At 34.7% G+C, this 23,215-nt stretch overlaps 1 protein-coding gene across 1 annotated transcript in view; it reads right to left on the reverse strand.

Annotated features, from left to right (window-relative positions):
• Nucleotides 1–2,013: 2,013 nt before the first annotated feature.
• Nucleotides 2,014–23,215, reverse strand: part of LOC130054529 (hemicentin-1-like) — a 42,316-nt gene continuing 21,114 nt past the window's right edge. Inside the window, exons 8-15 of the mRNA XM_056164499.1 lie at nucleotides 19,042–19,069; nucleotides 13,925–13,991; nucleotides 13,397–13,690; nucleotides 12,170–12,376; nucleotides 11,604–11,696; nucleotides 8,667–8,960; nucleotides 6,441–6,585; nucleotides 2,014–3,623 (exon numbers count right to left, since the gene is read on the reverse strand). Of these exons, the coding sequence (XP_056020474.1) occupies nucleotides 3,566–3,623; nucleotides 6,441–6,585; nucleotides 8,667–8,960; nucleotides 11,604–11,696; nucleotides 12,170–12,376; nucleotides 13,397–13,690; nucleotides 13,925–13,991; nucleotides 19,042–19,069 (1,186 nt within the window). The 3' untranslated portion in view covers nucleotides 2,014–3,565. The remainder of the gene's footprint in view (nucleotides 3,624–6,440; nucleotides 6,586–8,666; nucleotides 8,961–11,603; nucleotides 11,697–12,169; nucleotides 12,377–13,396; nucleotides 13,691–13,924; nucleotides 13,992–19,041; nucleotides 19,070–23,215) is intronic.

The following is a 23,215-nucleotide window of genomic DNA, read 5'->3' on the forward strand; positions in this document are numbered from 1 at the left end:
TTGTATTGTATAATTTTTCATTTGTATTCTATATTTTCCATTTATATTGTATAATTTTTGTATTGTATCCCAAGGATTGTTTATTTTGATTTGTTACGAAGGATTTCATTAGTTAACGTTGCTTTGAGAATTGTTCACTGATGTAGCACAAATGTAGACGTGCTTTAATAAAGTGCCAACACCTGCCGCAACACAGGATATACATTAAGATGGCTCACTACACCCAGAATCGGTACGAATTGATTTAATCATAAAAGATATGATGAAAGCAATCTCTACCCAGAGTTGTCGTTCCTTGCTTTCACTTACACTTAGAACTGTTAACGTCTCAAAATAAGCAATGTTATTCCACATGTAAATCCACTTTTTTACGGCTAATAAAACTAAGAACTATTTTATAAAATATCTGGAAAATGTAGGACAAGCAACTATTTGTATATTTTTTTTCCATTACTATATATTCTTCATGTACCTATCTATAGGCCTGGTGCAATAGAACTACCCAATATCTACGTTTCAACCCAAACCAATGCTTCTTGTGTCACAAATAGACTTGACATCTGCTCAATATTTATTTATTTACGTATATTTTTGTAACTGAAGTCAAAACCATACTTTATTTGAGCATACGTGCCATTTTACAAAAATCTTGTAAAACCCTTGAGACGTTTACAAAGGTGTAAGTGAGTGTAAGGAACGATAACTCTGGGTAGAGATTGATGATGAAAGGTGAAGATAACGAACAGTGATCAATCTCATAACTCCTATAAGCAATACCAAATACATAGTTGGGCAAACACGGATCGACCCCTGGATACACCAGAGGTGGAATCAGGTGCCTAGGAGGAGTAAGCATCCCCTGTTGACCGGTCACACCCGCCGTGAGCCCTATATCCTGATCAGGTAAACGGAGTTATCCGTAGTCAAAACCAGTGTGCCAAGAACGGTCTAACAATATACAATAAGTATATATGCCAAAAAGGCAAAAAATATACAAATTTGGGTAAAAACATGATTTTCAAAAAAATTATTTCAACACATCTGAACAAAAGACTGGGGGATTTGAACTCGAGATCTGCGGTTCACCAGCCCAATGCTTTAACCACTGAGGTACGATGATATACAAACAAATCGATCGATACAAATAATTTCACAAAACATCTAAATCGCCATCTTGTGACGTGGTGTCATACGGAGTATAAGCTTTAGTGTAGTGAGCTACCTTAAATGCAGAGTGTTTGGCAAAGGAGCAATCACTACCTATGTTTATTTTTTAGATTAGATGTGGCAATGACAGGAGCGGGACTCGAACTCACGACCTCCCGCTCACAAACCAAGCGATATATCACTGAGCTACTGCAACCAGGTCCATACTGGACTAGTCATTTTTAAAAATACGTAGCTAGCTCTAGATAGCATAGCAAATCCACACACACACACACACCCCACACCCCCCACACACTATAAGTGGAACCTAAACTAATGAAATCCTTCGTAACAAATCAAAATAAACAATCCCTCGGATACAATACAAATGAAAGATTTTGCAATGCATGGAAATTATACAATGCAAACGAATAAATTATGTAATACAAATGGAAAATATAGAACACAAATGGAAAATTATACAACATGAATAGAAAATATAGAATACAAATAAAACAAATTTACAATGCAAATGGAAATTATACAACGCAAATGAAAAACTCTACAATGCAAATGGAAAATATAAAATACAAATGGAAAATTATACAATACAAATGGGAAAGATCAAATATTGCAACATTTGACATGCCATAATATAAGAGAATCTACATCATTTTATCACAGTATTTTGAATACGTGCAATTCAAATACCCACCTTCCACGAAATGTCTAATGTATTTATCATTGTTTACGATCTTCATTAGTTTCTCATTTCCTACGAAGAACAGTGATCAATCTCATACCTTCATCTCTATTGCATTATAATAATAATAATGATGATGATGATAATAATAATAAAAACAACAATAATAATAACAATGCTTTATTTAAATAATATAGCTAGTCTTCCTCGAGGCCCTGTATAGTAATTCATACAAACTAAAGGTAAATCAATTAAACAAGCCTAAGATAAATTGCACAAAATGAAAATCATAACGTGGAGACATGTTATACCAGACATCGGATATTTGAGAATAAACATGCAATTCATAATGTAAAATCATTTATTTCGCGGAGCACAGGTCTTAAAGGGTATCTATTTCGTGCATGGTTGAGACATTGTCGGATGAATTTGCGGGTATTTATACACCCCACAAAAAACAACAAAGACCCCTATATGAAGATTGGTGATTTTACTGCAAGTGCGTGTATTAATCTTGTACAATCAATAGACTACGCTGTATAACATGAATGGTAAAATTAACATAATACACTGTAATAATAAAATTTATATAGCGCTTTATATACAAAACAAATTACTCTAAGGCGTAAGAAGAGGAATGCAATGATAAAACACAATTATATGAAATTAAATTGTATCACATAAAATCTTATATCTGTAAGATCATTAAAATAAAACACTATAATTAATATCAATAGCTAAAAGGGTTTTTTTTAACGGGAAGCGTGACACGTATAAATCACGAATACTCAAATAACAAAATAAAAAGATATTTGATTGGTTCATGCCAGATTTATGTATTTTTATTACTCATAATAAATAAATTATATGAAAATATAATAAAAATAAATACACAAGTTTTGACAGCATTGATATTCCATTCCATCAATATCTACGAAAGGTTCTAAATCATGCCACCGAATGTTGATGACATCATTGTTGAGAATATATCCACTGAACAAGATATGATGCCATCTTTTTAAAAGTTCGAAATATGATGAAATTATAATTTCATTTGAGTCTTTCACCAGCCCCCCCCCCACCCCCCACCCCCTCTTACAATATTACATATCATATGGAAATCAACTAGAGATTTTCGTTTTTGAAAATACGCGTTAGCGCATATGAAAGTATACCGTAGTGCAATGTATTCACGAAGAAATGGTTACAATATGTAAAGATATCAAAAACCAAAACTTTGAAATTGTGAGTATAATTTGATATCTTTTATGAGCTTTTTGTGAAAGTTCATTGATGAATCTTAATGGTAATTAAATTTTGATATAGCCGGATTACATAAACTTAAACTTTAAACTTTTGATATGAAAACAATAAAAGCATAATTATAAGAGACTACATGTACATTTGAAGTTACATTGTTAAAGCTCAAATACGGTCTGAAATATCATCGAGAAACCATTTCTTACCATTTGACATGTTGACAAGATGAAAGAGATGTCATATTTAGGTTAAAGGATCTCCTCGTGTGAAGTAACTAAATAGTATTGAAGATTTCATCCGATAAGCAAAGTGTTACTTAAAGACAGACCAAAACTAAGACCCTCCCCACCCCTACTTTCGTTGAAGCGGGGGACAAAAAAGAAGCCATATTTTGAGAAAATGTCGGTCGTGCAGCCATGGCGAAAACAAAGTTGTATCTACAGTTCTTGGGGTTGTCTATGACGTCATATTTCTCTGTCGCACGTCCGATTCTTTCTGTTCACTCGGTCGTCTTCTGTGAAGTTGAAAGTGAATACGTTTTGTAAAGTAAATTGAAAGATAAGTATGGCAACATATATTATATTCAAGCAACGAACAAAATTATCTTAGAATGTCTAGGAAATTATAGAAAACATGATATAGAAGGGTGTTCTGTATGGAGCGCCAAATTAACATGAAGATATCTTCAATTATTTGAAGATATCATCAATTCATTTGATGCGCGCAACAATTTAATTAAAGATCTCTTCAAATGATTAATGATATCTTCAATTCTGAATTATTGCGCGCATTAATTGAATTTATGATATCATTAATTCTTCAGCTCAATTGATGCGCGCTTTAATTGAATTAATGATCTCTTCAAATGAATTAATGATATCAACAATTGAATTGATGCGCGCGACAATTCAATTGAAGAGACCAATAATTGATATAATGCGCGCATTAAATCAATTGATGAGAGCAATAATTGAATTGATGCGTGCATTAATTCATTTGATGAGAGCAATAATCGATTTAATGCGCGCATTAATTCAATTATTGCTCTCTTCAATTGAATTAATGATATCTTTAATTCATTTGAAGAGAGCAATAATTCATTTAGAGAGAGTAACTATATAATTAAAGATATCTTCCAATCAACATATCCACAATTGAATTAATGATCTCTTTAATTGAATTGCTGAATCTTTATAAAAATTGATGCGCGCATTAATTCCTTATACAAAAGCATTGTAAATAATTAAAGATATCTTCAATTGAATTAAAGATATCATCAAATTATTTATACCGAGCTCTAAATTAATTATTGCGAACAATATTTCTACGAAATTGATGCTCTCATCAATTGAATTGAAGAGAGCAATAATTGAATTAATGCGCGCGTCAAATCTATTATTGTTCTCATTAATTCAATTGATGCTCTCATCAATTGAATTGAAGAGAGCAATAATTGAATCAATACGCGCATTAAACAATTATTGCTCTCATTAATTCAATTGATGCGCGCATTAATTCAATTGATGAGAGCAATAATTGAATTGAAGCGCGAACTAATTCATTTGATGAGAGCAATAATTGATTTAATGTGCGCATTAATTCAATTAAAGAGAACAATAATTGAATTGATGATATCTTCAAATAATGGAAGATATCTTCAATTATTTGAGTTTATGTTAATTTGGCGCTCCATAGTTCTGTGTGTTCTATTTAATATTGGATGAAAGTTTGCCATGATATTGAACTTGAGAAAATGTTGAAGAAAAATCAAATTGCATAGCTATGTGGATATAGAATACTTGATTGCGTACTAAAACCTATACGCAAGTTACATGATTTTTTAAATAATGTAAGGTATATACTTGTAGTTTTAATTAGTGGTACGCAAATGGAAAAGAAACGTCATGGGGCAATTGGGGTAAGTGGACACATTAAAGGGTTAATTATACTACGTAGGCTTCTAATTCAGATTAAAATTTTCATAATTATATGTCACTCTTATCCCTCTGTAATATAAAATATTTTTTATCTTACTTTGAATGGTTTTAAAAATGTGACCTTTGAAGATGAATAAGAAAAAATCAATGTATGCACCCAGGGGTGCATAAGCCGAGTTGCATGGGATACATTGTAAAGTCAGGAATGATGTGGCATATTTATAATTGTGAAGAACTAATTTCAGTTTTAAACTTTTCAAGTTACTGTCCAGAAACCATATTTGTCTGAAGTTTTCAATCTATTTTTGGTCACTGTGACCTTGACCTTTGACCTTTTTTCTCCAAAATCAATAGGAGCCTTGCTTTGCTGGTATCCAACAATATAACTAAGTTTAATTTGATTCAAATTAAAATATTTCAAGTTATTCTCCGGAAACTTTTTTTTGGAATTTTAAATCTATTTTCGGTCACTGTGACCTTGACCTTTGACCCATTTTCTCCAAAATCAATAGGGGTCTTCCTTACCTGGTACATAACAATATCTTTAAGTATCATTTGATTCAGATTTAAACTTTCTGAGTTATCATCCGGAAACCAAATATTTCTGAAATTTTCATTCTATATTCGGTCACTGCGACCTTGACCTTTGACCTTTTTTCTCCCAGATCAATAGGGATCTTTCTTACTTGGTACCCAACAATATATCAAAGTTTCATTTGATTCGGATTTAAACTTTCTGAGTTATCATCCGGAAACCAAATATTTCTGAAATTTTCATTCTATTTTCGGTCACTGTGACCTTGACCTTTGACAATTTTTCTCCAAAATCAATAGGGATCTTCCTTACCTGGTACCCAACAATATATCAAAGTTTCATTTGATTAGATTGTAAACTTTTTGAGTTATCATCCGGAAACCAATTGTTGACGCCCGCCCGCCGGCCCGCCCGCATCACCAAACCAATATCCGAGTTCAACTTCGTTGCAACTCGGCTAAAAAGTGTCCAGCATTTTGGGATTTGTCCTTTTAAGTATTTTAAAGAAAAAAGTTTTCAAGCTACATGTAATTCTAAAGTACCACTTTAGACCTACACTTAACGTAGCAGTGAGGATTCTTTAACGTGCCAACGCCTGCAGCGACACGGGGCCTCCGTTTTTAATATTTTTTTCATGCTAATTTTATTGATTGATTGATTGTTTTATGTCCCGTCGAGAATTTTTCACTCATATTAAGACGTCACCAGCTGTAGGTGAAGTACCACAAATTTAGACCTACAGTAATATGAGTATATTTAGTGTAGCAGTGAGGGTTCTTTAACGTGCCAACGCCTGCAGCGACACGGGGGCTTCGTTTTTAATTTTATGGACTATCAATCATTGCATAGATTGACTCACACTGACGGATCATCTGATGCCGGGGTGTCCTCCTCGGTGTCTGCTTCCACACGCCGCTTCCTTTTCTCGTAGAAGAATATGATAATGGCTAACACAATGACCTCTAGAACTATTCCAATAAAGGGCCACACAGCGGCATATTTGTCTACAAGAATGAAATCATACTATGACAATACAACACATAATGACAAATTTCTTCCACATTTCTATGTCACGATTTAAATATTTGTAATTACACTCCCAAAAACAATGATGCACTCATGAAAAAAAAAATCAACGCCAGTTATTTATTTTCTCTGCGTACTGTCGTGTGTTGTACAGCAAAATTAATAATTTGAAGATATTATCAATTGATTTGATGCAAGTAACATTAATTCAATTAAAGATCTCTTCAAATAATCAATTATATTTTCAATTCTGAATAATGCGCGCATTCACATGTAACTGAATTGGTGATAGCATTTAATTATTTTGCTGAATTGTTGCGCGCAATGATTGGATTATCAAAATTGCTCTCTTGAATTAAATTGATGATGCGCGCAATAATTCTTTTAGAGAGAGCAACTATCTAATAAAGATATATTCAATTCAACATAACCACAATTGAATTAATGATTTTTTTAATTGAATTGTTGCTCTCTTTAAATTAATACAATGTATCGGAACTGAACAATTTTGGAACTCTTCAGAATAAGAAGTTACGAAAATTATGCAACTCTTATTATACAAAGTAGTTATGACTAAAGACTATTCATTTCCGATACAAAAATATCTGTCTGATTTGAAGATTATTTTCAGAATGTTGCAAGCGAATATCCTAGTACAAAAAACATGAGTTACTAGATTACGTACATTTCTGATGTTTGGTAGCGAAAGGCAACTAAAAAAATCACAGTACTATGAATTTCCTCTACCGTGTGTGAGTATTTACTCAGTTTGTTTGATTTTTCGAGTCATTGCGTATAACAACCGACCGCTATGCAATGATGTATAGTAAATAATCACATTTTGTGCGTCATTCTTCAGGCACGTAGCATAGGGAGGGGTGGGTGGGTAGAGAGCTTCACATTCCTTTTATTATCACTTACAAAGTTCATAATTTCTACATCAATTTATTATCTAATCACTTTTTATTGTACTTGATACATGTAATTGGTTGTGTAAACACAAGGTTGGACCGATGAATATTGAATTCACGTACTACAGTAAAGCACGCTTATAACGAATTCAGTCTTGTTGTGAGTGACATTCATTTCCTCGTGAGAAAAAATAACGAAAATTCCATTGGATATAATGAAGTTTGGTTATAACGAATTGTTTATCGTTGGCCCTAAAAGTTCGTTATAACCATGTATGTTTATCGAGATTCATACGCGCATCGTTCACTTTCATGAGGATATCGAAGGTAAAAAAAAAAAAAAAAAATCAAACATCGGAGTCGTAAATATAAAGTGATGTCCGAAACACATCGTGGCTTATACTTCTGATGCTAGCCGCTGGGTGAAGGAATATTCAATGGGACCTATTTCAAACGCTACGACAGGACCAAGAAGATCCTGGTTGCGTAGCGAGCCCCTTAACCACCAAGCTTCCGCGACTGAATCGTAAATATTCCTTATTACAACATTTATACATGTATTCCATGTATTTTATTTAAAAAAAAATTAAAATACTTTTTTATATGAAAGGGACTGGTTCACGATTTTTGATTAACATCGGGGGGGAAAAAATTCATTTTCGATGTTAAACATTAAAAATATAACTCATTTAATGTTAACAGCCAAAATCTTAACCTTCTGAATGCAAGAATAAAACCAATATTTTAGCCTTAAATCTGTGTTATGTAAACAAAGACTCGAGTCTTTTTATGTATACAAACAAACAAGTGAATTTTCAAAAAGTCATCCATGTGTTTCATTCTGTTCATTTTGTTGACTAAGAAGTATGTATACGTGCGTAACAACAATGAACGTTTAGACAAATTGAATAACGTGCGTTGTGAGATTGATGAGATCTTTACAGTGACGTCACTTATGAAGAAGTATGAATTATTTGTATCGATAGTAGATCACAAGAATTTATATTATTCGTGTGTGTGTATCCGTGAGGCGTGTGTAAGCTAGGCTTTACACAAGGAAAGGGGACCCGGAAGCTCCTGTGATTACCATTTCAATGATAGATTTTTATGAACAATAAATTTAAGTTATAAGAACCTACATTACCAACCTTTGACCCTTACAGTGATCGATGATGACGTCACTGTATTCATTTCTGAAATTCCTGTGCACGTGTATTCTCCTCGGTCTTCAAACTGCACATTATTTACGTTTAATACAGCATTATCATATTTTCCTTCTGCATCTGGTGATACGGTTCGTCTGCTATCAGGCATAACATCCACCCCATTCATCTGCCAAGTGACAACCGGATATGGGTATCCTGATATCGGGCAAGCTAGTTCCAGATCTTCGCCTTGTATAAGGTTAACAGAGGAACCCAATGAACCAATTTCAGGCATTCCTGCGCAACAAAAAATTTAAATTACATTATTTACATAACAATGCAAAGATGATTTTCTCTGACGATGAAATAAGTCTATGAAAAGATTTGCTGCATTTTGGGTGTTGATTGATTGATTGAATATTGTTTGACGTCCCTCTCGGGAATCGTTCACTCATATGGAGACAACACCATTGCCGGTGAAGGGCTGCGAAATTGCAATCTAATTGAAATTACATCTTATGATCCGATCATCTATGTGTAGCGATAGTAGATGAGCGGATCATAGGATCTAATTTTAATTAGAATGGCAAAATTGAGGCCTACATGTATGCTCGGCGCTTGTAACGGCCTTTGAGCAGGGAGGGATCTTTATCGTGCCACACCCATTGTGACACTGAACCTTGGTTTTTGCAGTCTCATCCCAAGTTAATAGTCTTGTTTTAGTTCAAGAGAGCTTTTGTGATTGCCCGTCTGTCTGTCTGTAAAATTTTCACATTTTTGATTTCTTCTCCAGAACCACTAGGCCATGCAGGCAATTTCAACCAAACCAAACTTGGCAAAAAGTATCTTTGGGTGAAGAGCTTTCAGGTGTGTTAAAATGTAGGACTAGGCCCGCTTCAAAGGGGAGATAATCACAAAAATGTAAAAATAGGGTGGGGTCATTTAAAGATCTTCTTCACAATCACTAGGCCAGAAGAGCTGAAATTTACATAAAAGTTTCTTGATATAGTGCAGATTCAAGGTTGTTAGAATTATGCCCCCAGGGGTTAGGATGGGGCCACAATAGGGGATCAAAGTTTCACATACAGATATGCAGGGAAAATCTTTTAAAAAAATCTTCTCAAGAACCATTGGGCCAGAAAAGTTTACATTTACAAGAAAGCTTCCTGACATAGTGTAGATTCAAGGTTGTTAAAATAATGCTGTATTTTATGGTTAATAAATATGTATATAGTATAACAAGAGGCCCATGTGCCACATCCCTCACCTGAGTAGTTATAATGTTTAATTGTTAAAATTGTATATGCCCCCTGAGGGCCCTTGATTGGTGAATAAATAAATAAATGTATAAGACTCGGGAATTTATCAACATCCATTGAAGTGTTTGCCATGGTGAATGAATTAGGCCCCTAAAAGCTAAGTTTTTAAAAAGATCTGCACTACTCTCACAATACGTTGAGAACTAACTATTAGAATTAATTACTAGATGTATAAACATAAGAAAAACAAAATGCATATGATTTTGTATACTTTGGAAACATGCGATATGTCCTTAAATATATGTTAAAATCATGGCCCCCGGAGGTTGGATGGGGCCACAGTAGGGGATCAAAGTTTTACATACAAATATCTAGGTAAAATCTTTAAAAATCTTCTTCTAAAGAACCACTAAGCCAGAAAAGCTGAAATTTACATAAAAGCTTTCTGACATTGTGCAGATTCAAGTTTTTAAAAATCATGGCCCCCGGGGGTTGAATGGGGCCACAATAGGGGATCAAAGTTTTACATACAAATATATAGGGAAAATATTTAAAAATCTTGTCAAGAACCACTGTGCCAGAAAAGCTGATTTTTACATAAAAGCTTTCTGACATAGTGCAGATTCAAGTTTGTTCAAAGTATGTCCCCCAGGGATAGGATGGGGCCACAATAGGGATCAAAGTTTTACATACAAATATATAGGGAAAATCTTTAAAAATCTTCTTCTTAAGAACCACTGAGCCAGAAAAGCTGATATTTACATGAAAGCTTTCTGACATAGTGCAGATTTAAGTTTGTTCAAATCATGTCCCCCGGGGGTAGGATGGGACCACAAGGGGGGATCAAAGTTTTGCATACAAATATATAGGGAAAATCTTTAAAAATCTTCTTCTCAAGAACCAATGGGCCAAAGAAGTTGACATTTACATGATTTCAAGCTTTCTGACATAGTGTAGATTCAAGTTTGCAAAAATCATGGCCTCCAGGGGTAGGTTGGGGCCATAATAGGGACTAAGGTTTTACATGCAAATATATATGGAAAGTTTTCAGATATGGGCCAAGGTGACTCAGGTGAGCGATGTGGCCCGTGGGCCTCTTGTTTTTTACTTGATCCCTAGCTAAGTTATGAAAACCACAGCAATTTTTTAGAACCTCTGTAATTTTTTTATTGTTATATAGCAAATTTGAGAAACACTATAATTTTTATTTTCCCCTTGCTAAGCTTTGAGAACCACTGTAATTTTTTTGATTGTTTCTTAATCAGTCTTTGAGATCCATTGTAATTTTAATCTTCCCCTAGCTAACCTAGCTAGTCTTTAAAATCCGTTGCAATTTTCAGTCTTCCCTAGCTAACCTAGCTAAGTTTTGATCTTGAATTTTCTGTTCTCTTTGTGTTTAATAACCTTTGAGAACCGCTTTCTATTTAGGTTACTGAGTTCTAACATTTTTAAAAGTGCTAAGTACTACACTTTTTGTATTGTACTGAACTATTGTATCACATGGATTGTCTCTAACCCTTGACAATCATGAGGATTTAGCTAAAGTGCTCTAACCTTTGGATTGTGCTCGAACTTTTGAAAGACATTTGAGCCGAGTTCTGACGGTTGGGAGCGATATTGCGCTTTTTGGATTTGGATTTCATCTTGCAGAACAACCGTACTTCTGAAATTGTATTCTAACCTTTGAAAGCCACTGTATTCTGTATTACAGTAGTACTGTCTGTGCCCCAACCCACGCTGTAATCACAGCTGTACATTCCAATATCTGACCATACTGTAAAAAAAAAAACCATCAATTGAAACTTACTCCGATTACAAATATACGAAACCCACTGTCAAATAATCATCGACTACTCCGATTAAAAAAAAAATTAAGAGGACTATTGTAAGATAAACGACTCCGTGACTGAATTTACGAGTACTACCCTTTTATGATAATTTGTTAGATATGTAACAGTAATATTTTTCTACAATTTCAAATTGATTTATATTTGCAGCTTAGAATGAAATCATTTCATCGTTTATACTAATATAAAACTATCAGATATCTTCAATTGTTTGAGAATGAACATCTAGCATGGTTCTCGGTGATCTGTTAAAATCCACTAACATCCACATCTAAATCACCTTCCACATAATTATAACAGAGAATATTCACATCTGTCAACATGACCGCATTCAATTTAAAAAAAAAAGTAAAAACAAAATATAATATTCCAGATGATTGCTAACGCCTATAGAACTTGCCTGCTTTGTTGATTGTCAGTTTGTTTCCATTGACTAGATGCCTGGTGGAGATTTGGCCTGCTGGTATGCCGTCTCTGTACCACAGTACTTCCTCTGACCGAATCATACCCCTCGTCTCCTTGTCCACGACGGCAGTAAAGTCACAGGACAAGTTATAGTCCAGCTGGTTCACCATCGATAGATTGTAAATCTGGGGTGTTGTTTGGACTTTCAAAAACAAAAACATTAAGGAGGTATACTACATTGTCATAATGGCTGACTTCCTTTTAAAACATGACAGAAAATATAAATACCAGCAACATTTGCACATTCCTTTTTAAATTTATTAGCCTATCTGGGTATTTATAAGTAGGTTAGCGTGTCGACTGGTGAACTGTAGATTGCGAATTCGAGTCCAGTAGTGGTTGAATTTGTTTCAAATTACTTTCTACTAAAACTGCATTTTTTGACTAAATGAAATTAAGTAAAGTTGAAAGTTTTCAATTTCAAAATTTTGTTGTACATATCCTCTACTTTTGATCCATATCAAATTTCTCTGGTGTAGTATTAATTCCCATATAACTCGGACCCTCTATCTACATACGGAAGTGTTATTATACGGGCACGTAGCATCGGGGTCCCCCCCCCCCCTCTTCTTTTCAAAGTGAGGGGTGGGTGTGTGTCACAAACAAACTTCTCAAACAAAAACCTATTTTGCACAAACTTCAGAATTTTAAAATCGTGTGGTGGGAGGGAGGATAACGCGAATCAACGAAAATAAAGCTAACATTTTTTTCCCACCAACCTTCGAAATTTTAAATCGTGGGGTATGGGAATGTTTGTTCCATTTAGTATTAGTACAAGAAAAAGTAGGAAGGGAGGGCCACCCAAAGAATCTTACTTAACTAACTCTGCATGTAAAATAATGGTAAATGAACGTTGTAAAACAAAATAGGGGTGGGGGGGGGGGGTGCTCCCCCTCCATAATTCTACGTGCCTGTGTAACAAAACATGCAGCGCTCTTTTCTAAACGTGTTCCTTGCATGTTATATCATCAAGGAGTGTAACAAATAAGTTTCGTTTCATGGTGGAATATTTATTTTTAAAGGTGCATATTCTGTTCCTTGCATATTATATCAAGAAATGTAACAAATAAGTTTCGTTTCATGGTGGAATATTTATTTTTAAAGGTGCATATTCTGAACGTAGCGCAACGATCAACCCACATAATGAAAACACAATAGTTACCTTGGACGACAGCGATGTGGACATATATATCTATATTATCCGTGTATCTGCAGTAGTATCTTCCGATGTCATCTGCCTGGATGCTGCTCTTGGTCAAGGAAACATTGACAAACGTCTTGGAGGAGCTTAAGACTACCCTCACAAAACCCCTGTCTTTAGAGAGTTCTTTACCAGACCCGTCGTAGAATTTCAGTAAATCTGCAGAAATCGGTTTCTTGGTGTAGGAACAAGTGATCTCAAACGACGAGTTCTCCTTGAACCACTTTATCCCTGGACCCTGGATTAAGGGGTGTCCTATTTGAATAAATATATTCTCCATTAATTTGATAAATAAAACCTTGCATACAAATAGGGCTCCGCACAGCGGGATATCTTCTGGCAACATGACGTTCTCAAAATATGCTCTGCAAAGACCTTGTCTTTTGCTTCTGTACAAGATGGCTTCACTGTAGGAATAATTGAAATTGGATACCATTTAGTCCTGTTCACAAGATTTCCTTCCAGTGACCTTAATTCTTTACATTTAACCTTGAAATCCACTAGGAACCCAGATTGCGTCTCTGTAATAACCATTCAAAGCAGATACCAAATACACCTAAAGTATATTGTTCACAAGAAATTTCGGACTATTTTTTTCATTGACTTTGACCTTTAATATATAACCTTGTAAACCATTAACAACCTATATCTTTATTCAGATTCCATCCCTGCAACTGTCACTGAAATCTGATGCAAAATATGCTAACAAATTAGTATACACTTAATATAAGAAGTTGTCCTTGCAGCGACCTTGACCTTTATATTTGACCTTGTAATCCCAGAGGAATCCAGAAGTTAGTGTGAGGCACTATTCTTGTATGGTGAATAAAAATCTTACATATTATACAATCAAAATTCAGATTCTTCTTTTCAGTGGATTTGGACTGTGAAAACGTACAATCTGTCATAACAAACTTGAATCTTCCCTATGTCAAGAAGTGTTCATGTAAATTTCAGCTTTTTAATGGCTCAGTAGTTCTTGAGAAGAAGATTTTTTTTTAAAAGTGTAGATGTGTTTAAGATTTCAAAGTATTGTTTACAAAGATTGTCAGATCTACTTATCCAAACCAACTGCCCTTAATCTGGTCATGGGGCCAGACAAAAACGTGTTCCACTTAGGCGACCAGATGTTGTCAGTGCCAACCCCCCCCCCCCCTAAAATTTTCAAATTTAATGTAAATCATGGTATCTTGTTTAGTAAAATGTACTAAACGATAAAAGAAGCAATAATTTCTTCCACTCCCGGAGAAATGAATGACAAAATCTTTTGATTTCTTGAATTACCTTATTGGGAAAACTTAATTTTTTCCAAAAACCCATAAAATTTGCGTCATTTTACTAATTTCACCTTATTAAAAATGATAGAAAATAGTACAAATGACTTAAATAGGAGACATATTTCAATCCCTATATAATCTGTAAAATCCAGGAGCTTTCGGGTGCTTCGCCCCCTGGCCCCCCACCCCGCCTCAAGGCGACCCCCAAACCCCCTGCCTCATAAAGTGGCGTCCCCCCGTAACCGCAATTCCTGGATCCGTCCCTTGTTGTGGCAGGAAAAGGTGAATATTAAGAACAGTTATTAATCTCATAAATCCTATAAAGAATACGAAGTTGAGAGTAGGGCAAACAGGGGCCTCTGGAAACACCAAAGGTGGGATCAGGTGTCAAAGGGGAATAAGCATGACCGGTCAAAGCCGCCCCGAGTCCTATATCTTGATCAGGTAAACGTAGTAATCCGTAGTAAATTAGTATGAAAAAAACCTGCCTAATAATCGGTATGAAACCATTTGACCTAGTGACAGGTTGTTATTTAAATCGTTATAACGACCATAGAATTTACGAAATGCTGAAAGCCCAGTAACATCAACCTATTCACCAGAAGCTTGTCTCGGTTTAATGATTGATCATATGCATAGTATGCTTTCGTGTATCGAATCAACACCCTGGTGATCATGGAATATTGCTACACAAATATGGGAAGTTGACTGGAGAAGCTGAAGTCATCTCCTGTCATAAAGTTGAGCTGTTAGTTTGCCGTCAACATCTATGTTCAGTAAAATATATAAATACGAAGCAGATGTGGAAAATTCAGTGGTTTCGAGTTCATTTAATCAACATATGGATGAAAGTAAATATTGATAAAATAGATAGATAAAACGTAATCGATGTATCTAAATTCAGTTGAAGACCACAGCAGGGGATATTTTCTTAGAAGCGTTTGAATAAATTCTGTGTCGTAAGAGGTGATAGAATGCCTATAACGTATACCCTGCCTATAACGTATACCCTGCCTATAACGTATACCCTGCCTATAACGTATACCCTGCCTATAACGTATACTCTGCCTATAACGTATACCCTGCCTATAACGTATACCCCCGGTAAAGACGATCATTGGTTAGACCCCACTCGAAAAAATGCCCTAGGTTAGATTTAACCCTAAGAAAAATCAAATCAGGTCCAATTTTCTCCACATATAAAAAGAAGTTTGTGCAAATAATGCTGGGGGTGGGGGTGGCATATCACATTAGCAACTTCTGACGTTCTTTGTATACTATGTCATGTAACATGGTTTGCAGGAGAAGTCTCAAACCAGCAGGACAAAAAGATGACGCCAAAGACAGATCGCTATATTGAAGGTTGTTTTGCTGACTTTTGTCGCTATTAAATGGGACGGGTAAAAAATGCAACTTATCGATTTGTCTTCTTTTCGGTACCTCAAGCAATTTCATTGGCTGAAATTATCTACCCACGACTAACATGCATCACATGACTAAAAACCCGTTTATACACTGGGTTTTTTTTTTTCCCCCGCTATACTTCAAAACGATGAAGAATTTTTTTAAAAAGTATCACTAGTCCAAAGGGCTATGAAACCTAGAAAAAAAATTCATGTTCTGAATATCTAAGCTAAAGTCCAAGATTCAACAAAAGTATAAAACAAGATGTGTTCTTAAAACTTAAATGCCCTTGAAAGTGCCTATACTGATGTAAGGCTTTACATAATATATGTAACATTAACACAATATGACTAATATGGAACTATCCTAGAGTAAAAACTCTGGGGTTGCAAAATTCACAATTTGATGTATCCTTTCCTGCTTCTCCTAAATATGCATTTAGTAGCAAACTTAAAGAAATGATAAAGACATTTAAATCACTGAAATAATAATTTTGGTTCTACCCTGGAACCAAACCCTTAATGATAACTACTCCTTCTAAATATTTATTTAGTTTCAATAGCATTACAGATGTAATTTATGTTTTAAATATATACATATACACTATATATACCAAGTTTGGCCCCGAAACTCTACTGAGGATCATAAAATTTACAATTTTGATATTGGCCTTCCTGCTCTACATTACTATGCATTTAGTATTGTTCACACATGTGCAGTTGTAGAAAAGAATTTTGATAATTTGTCAATTTCTGAGAGATTTTGCCCTGTCCCCAAGGCTGCAGGAGACCTGAAATTTTACAATGTATGTCCCCCTTGTCCTAAATATGCTTAATGCCAAATTTGAAGATACCTCGTATCAAGAAGTTCGAAATGTTCAATTGTTAAACACACAATGACAGATGTGTTTGTGAAACACAAATGCCCCCCCCCCCCCCACACCCCAAAAAAGGTTTAGAACCCACTGAAAGGTCTTGTCATTAGGAATACTCATGTAAAATATCAAAGCTCTAGCACTTACTGTTCAAACGTTATGAACAAGGTTAAAGTTTTCAAAAAATAGGTCAAACTCCAAAGTCAAGGTCACAAGGTAAAATATGTTGGTACCCACGGAAAGGTCTTGTCACAAGGAATACTCATGTTAAATATCAAAGCTCTAGCACTTACTGTTCAAACATTATAAGCAAAGTCAAAGTTTCAGACAGGATGACCAAGCGACATACAAGACAAAAACAATATGCCCCCCCCCCCCTAAAAATCTTCTCTTGAACCACTGGATCTATAAGTTCTGCAGCTACTTCATTCTCTACAATCTCATAAAAACACATATAAGATAATTTTTCAATTTTAATAAATTTTTAGATACAAACAGAATAGTTGGGGTAACGTACAATCAATAGGGTCAAATAAACAAGGGGAATAACTTTCCTATTTAACATCTGCACATAAATCACAAACTCTCGCCATTAATTACTTAAAATACACCTAAAATTTTACAATTCTAAATGAATTATTTTTCTGATGAACCTGCTCATTAAAATAGAAGAGAACAATGGAACAAAATGAAACAGCAGAATATTCATTGGGAAAACAGACAATGTGTTCTCTCGACAACTCAGTCATATTGTTGGCATTTATTAACTTTTCTATAGAATTACCAACACAAAAACAGGTACATGTAATTTCAATATTCCTGTGCAAATCAAAATAAAAAATTCACAAACCATGCAATCAGTGCTAACATATAATTAGAAGAAAATTAATCTACAATGTACTTGTTTTAAAAATTGTTATACAATATACAATCACTATAATTTTACTTAAAACTACATACAAATATCATTACAAACATCAGAACAATCAAAGCAACCTGTTCCGTGAAACAATTACCCGCCTTCATTTTGAAAATTACCATAGTTACATTAACTCAAATAAGAAATGATGATTTCAAAATTATAGATAATTTTTTTTTAAGTTAGTTATAGAATCTGGAGTATATGAAAATCTGTAAACATGTATTTATACAGTAAACCATGCTTATAGCATGAATTCATTTTAAGCATGTTCATTGGAACTGTGTTCTACTGTATGTGTATTACAATATTGATATTGAAAAACTTCAGATAGCACAATGCTGGTTAAAATTTTTTTTCTTCTCTCACTGCAAACCACTGAAATGACTTGATCAGCATTACTTTACTGCAACAGTGCTATACATGCATCTCTATGAAACAAAACGATGATTTCGAAGCCCCTACAAAACACGATATCACACATGTATCTCTACGACACACAATAAAGACAATCACTCAATAACAACACAACATGTGATGTTGGATTCGGGGTAAAAACCTCTATCACATAAAAAGCCTTCGTCAAAATATGAAACATCCCACATTTAAAATCTACCCACAAAATACATAACCAAGTCATGCACTCCCAAAATTTCTCAAAACACATCAGCTTAACACACACACACACCCATCAAAGCTTGCAGTCACACGGGCCCATTACACTGAACACACTCGCCCCAGAATCATCCTGGAAAGTAGCACTTCATTTAAAGTACAGAATAACCTGCCGATTCATCCAAAATGAAAAGAATATTGTTCAGAAATCAGTCATTGGTAGAATTTTTTTGCTGTTTAATCATCTGGCCTTTGGAAATGAGTTAAGACTAGTTTTTATTTATAAAGATATACATTACACATTGACATACTCTTTACTTAAAAGCCTCATTTTGAGACATAATATGCAGGTATGATTCATACACCTGACAGAATTGAATATCAGATACTGTATATAGTATTGTTCTGCCTGAGATGACACCCAGTCACATTGTGTAGTGTATAAGAATGTTTTATCGTTTGTAGAGATCAGATGCTCATCCCTGAGTGATTAAGTCCGGACATTTCTTTGGCGGACATCCTTTCCCTTGTGATCATCAGTATTTCTACAAAATTAGGAAATGAAAACGTTATTTGACGTAATAAACAACTTCCAGGTATAATGAAATACAGTTAGTACGTATGTCACTGGGTACACAAAACCCTGGAGAAACAAGGGCAGACAATGAATAATAATTCTTCAGGTTTTACAAAAGAACTTACCACAAAGGTTAAAAATATTACATAGTTCTAAATACTCAACAACTTAATAAATTTTGTAAGAATAAACTTATATAAGATTACATAACTAAATTATTCTAATTCACATTAACATTACAATTTTATTAAAGTAAAGAATAAAATAAACTGCAAAAGAAGACTTTGTCAGAATTTCTTTTGTAAAATGTGGCCCTGTGGATTACCACACACCCTAAAGTTATTCCTATATAAATAATGAGCAGTCTACAGAATGTCACTCTTCAATGAGGCAAACAATTCAACCACTAATTATTTTTAGAACTGGTATGACAAGCAAAATAGAAAATGATAAAGAATTTCCAAGAAGTATATAAAATTCATGTGTCCAAATACAGGAGGGAATGTCATATTCCATTTGAAGGACACTTAATACAAACAAAAAGATGGATGCATGTGTTGATATATTTTTTGACTTAGTTTGGTTGTAATAAGTACAATGTATAAAAATTCCTAAAAGATAAATTCCTAAAAGACTTGTAAATTTTCAATGATATTCAAAGGTTAAAATACATTACCCCTCCCTATAAAACAATACAAATTTTCCCCATTGTTTTGGACTCTCAAGTCCAAAACAATGGGGAAAATTTGTATGGGAATAAATTACATTCCATATGGTATATCGTATTCAATTGACTTCTGAAAATTCATGATCACCATATTTGAAAACAAAAAGTTTGTTGCATGTGTTGTTTAAAGATCTTTTGAATAAAGTAAGTGAGATTGCTTGGTGTATGTTTATTCCAGAATGGTAAATAATACAAGCCCCACTCTCATTTTAAGGAGTTTCTGTGAATACAGGTGTACGTGCATTTTGTCCAAAAATTAATTGGAGATAGAGAACTTGATGACCTTTAAGGGGTGCCTGATCTTTCAGCAAAAAATTTAAGGACAAGCTATGAGAACCAAAAAAAGTTGTTGGAAATGATTTTGTGAACTATAAAATATCTAGATGTACATGTAACAGTCTTCATCAGGAAATGAGTTTAGCAAAGGGTAGTAACCCCCCAAAAAGTCAATACAAGTAGAAAAGACACTAACATTACAAATGAAAAGAGCTGGTTTTAAATATCTTGAAATTATAATGTATTATAGTTGACTACACGTGTGCAAGCTCCTTGATCTTAAACAGCTTGAAGTATTTCAGAGTACATGTATTGTTTATTCTGAATTTTAGAAAGTTTTTTTTAAAACAGAATTTTTTCTTCAAAATCCACTTTAAATAGGCTTTCCTGAGATAAACTTGTAACTCAGAATGGAGCAATACAGATATATCATTACTACAGTAACTTGAAACGAAGAGTTGTATCACGTTGAGTTGACAGACGCAGATCGTCAGATCGTATGAGACACGAAGGATCGAGTTTGACTTGACAATCCACACCTGTCAACGAGACTTGATTCAACTCTTCGGATCAAGTTACTGTAGTAATGATAAATTTATTATATACCCCCTTATGCATTTTAAATCCACAAGATACTAAACGTAATATACAAAATTATCAAAAACAAAGACATAAACTGAAGTTATATTTTGTGTACGCAGTTTTGTTTGTGACACAGTCGATATTTTCCACAAAAATTGTTGCGTTGATGAATTGTGACATCATCAGTTTTAGAGGATACTGATTTGAAATCAGAAAACCACAGTGTGGTGATCTGGAAAACCGGATCACACACTGTAGTATCAAAAAACAAGAGGCCCATGGGCCACATCGCTCACCTGAGTCACCTTGGTCCATATCAGAAGACTTTCTATATATATTTGCATGTAAAACCGTAGTCCTTATCATGGCCCCAATCTACCCCTGGAGGCCATAGTTTTCGCAAACTTGAATCTACACTATGTCAGAAATTTTTCTTGTAAATGTGAACTTCTTTGGCCCAATGGTTCAAGAGAAGAAGATATTTGAAGATTTTTCCTATATATTTGTATGTAAAACTTTGATCCCCCCTTGTGGCCCCATCCTACCCCCAGGGGCCATGATTTGAACAAACTTGAATCTGCACTATATCAGAAAGCTTTCATGTAAATATCAGCTTTTCTGGCTCAGTGGTTCTTGAGAAGAAGATTTTTAAAAAAAAATTCCTATATATTTGTATGTAAAACTTTGATCCCCTATTGTGGCCCCATCCTACAACAGGGGGCCATGATTTGAACAAACTTAGCTCTGCTCTATGTTAGGAAGCTGTTCATGTGAATATCAGCTTTTCAGACTCAGTGGTTCTTGAGAAGAAGATTCTAAAAGAATGTCCCTATATATTTGTATGAAAAACTTTGATCCCCCCTTGTAGCCCCATCCTACCCCAGGGGCCATGATTTGAACAAACTTGAATCTGCACTATGTCAGAAAGCTTTCATGTAAATATTAGCTTTTCTGGCTTAGTGGTTCTTGAGAAGAAGATTTTTAAAGATTTTTCATATATATTTGTATGTAAAACTTTGATCCCCTATTGTGGCCCCATCTGACCCCCAGGGGCCAGGATTTTAACAATTTAGAATCTGTACTATATATCAGAAAGCTTTCATATAAATCTCAGCTTTTCTGGCTTAGTGGTTCTGGGAAGAAGATTTTTTCTATATATTTGTATGTAAAACTTTGACCCCCTATTGTGGCCCCATCCGACCCCCGGGGGCCGTGATTTTAACAATTTAGAATCTGCATTATATAAGGAAGCTTTCATATAAATCTCAGCTTTTCTGGCTCAGTGGTTCTTGAGAAGAAGATTTTTAAAGATTTTCCCTATATATTTGTATGTAAAACTTTGACCCCCTATTGTGGCCCCATCCGACCCCCGGGGGCCGTGATTTTAACAATTTAGAATCTGCACTACCTAATAAAGCTTATCTATAAATTTCATCTTTTCTGGCCCAGTGGTTCTTGAGAAGAAGATTTTTTAATGACCCTACCCTATTTTTACCTTTTCTTGATTATCTCCCCTTGGAAGGTGGCCTGGCCCTTTATTTTAACAATTTAGAATTCCCTTTACCTAAGGATGTTTTGTGCCAACTTTGGTTGAAATTGGCCCAGTGGTTGTTGAGAAGAAGTTGAAAATGTGAAAAGTTTACAGACGGACGGACAGACGGACGCCGGAGTACGGGTGATCAGAAAAGCTCACTTGAGCTTTCAGCTCAGGTGAGCTAACAAAACATTGATGAGTATATAATAAACAAGAGGCCCATGGGCCACATCGCTCACCTGAGTCACCTTGGTCCATATCAGAAGATTTTCCATATCTATTTGCATGTAAAACCGTAGTCCCTATTATGGCCCCAAACCTACCCCTGGAGGCCATGGTTTTTGCAAACTTGAATCTACACTATGTCAGAAAGCTTTCATGTAAATATGAACTTCTTTGGCCCAATGGTTCTTGAGAAGAAGATTTTTAAAGATTTTCCCTATATATTTGTATGTAAAACTTTGATCCCCTATTGTGGCCCCATCCTACTCCAGGGGGGCATGATTTCAACAAACCTGAATCTGCACTATATCAGAAAGCTTTCATATAAATCTCAGCTTTTCTGGCTTAGTGGTTCTGGGAAGAAGATTTTTAAAGATTTTTCCTATATATTTGTATGTAAAACTTTGACCCCCTATTGTGGCCCCATCCGACCCCCGGGGGGCCATGATCTTAGCAATTTATAATCTGCACTATATCAGGAAGCTTTCATATAAATCTCAGCTTTTCTGGCTCAGTGGTTCTTGAGAAGTTGATTTTAAAAGATTTTTCCTATAAATTTGTATGTAAAACTTTTATGCCCCCCTTGAGGCCCCATTCAATCTCCGGGGTCCATGATTTTAACGAACTTGAATCTGCACTATATCAAAAAAACCAACAACAACAACAACAACAACAACAAAAAACAAAAAAAACAACAAAAAAACTTTGACCCCCTATTGTGGCCCCATCCGACCCCCGGGGGCCATGATTTTCATAATTTAGAATCTGCATTA

This window comes from Ostrea edulis, chromosome 5 (assembly GCF_947568905.1).
Source record: "Ostrea edulis chromosome 5, xbOstEdul1.1, whole genome shotgun sequence".
NCBI classification, from domain to species: Eukaryota; Metazoa; Mollusca; class Bivalvia; order Ostreida; family Ostreidae; genus Ostrea; species Ostrea edulis.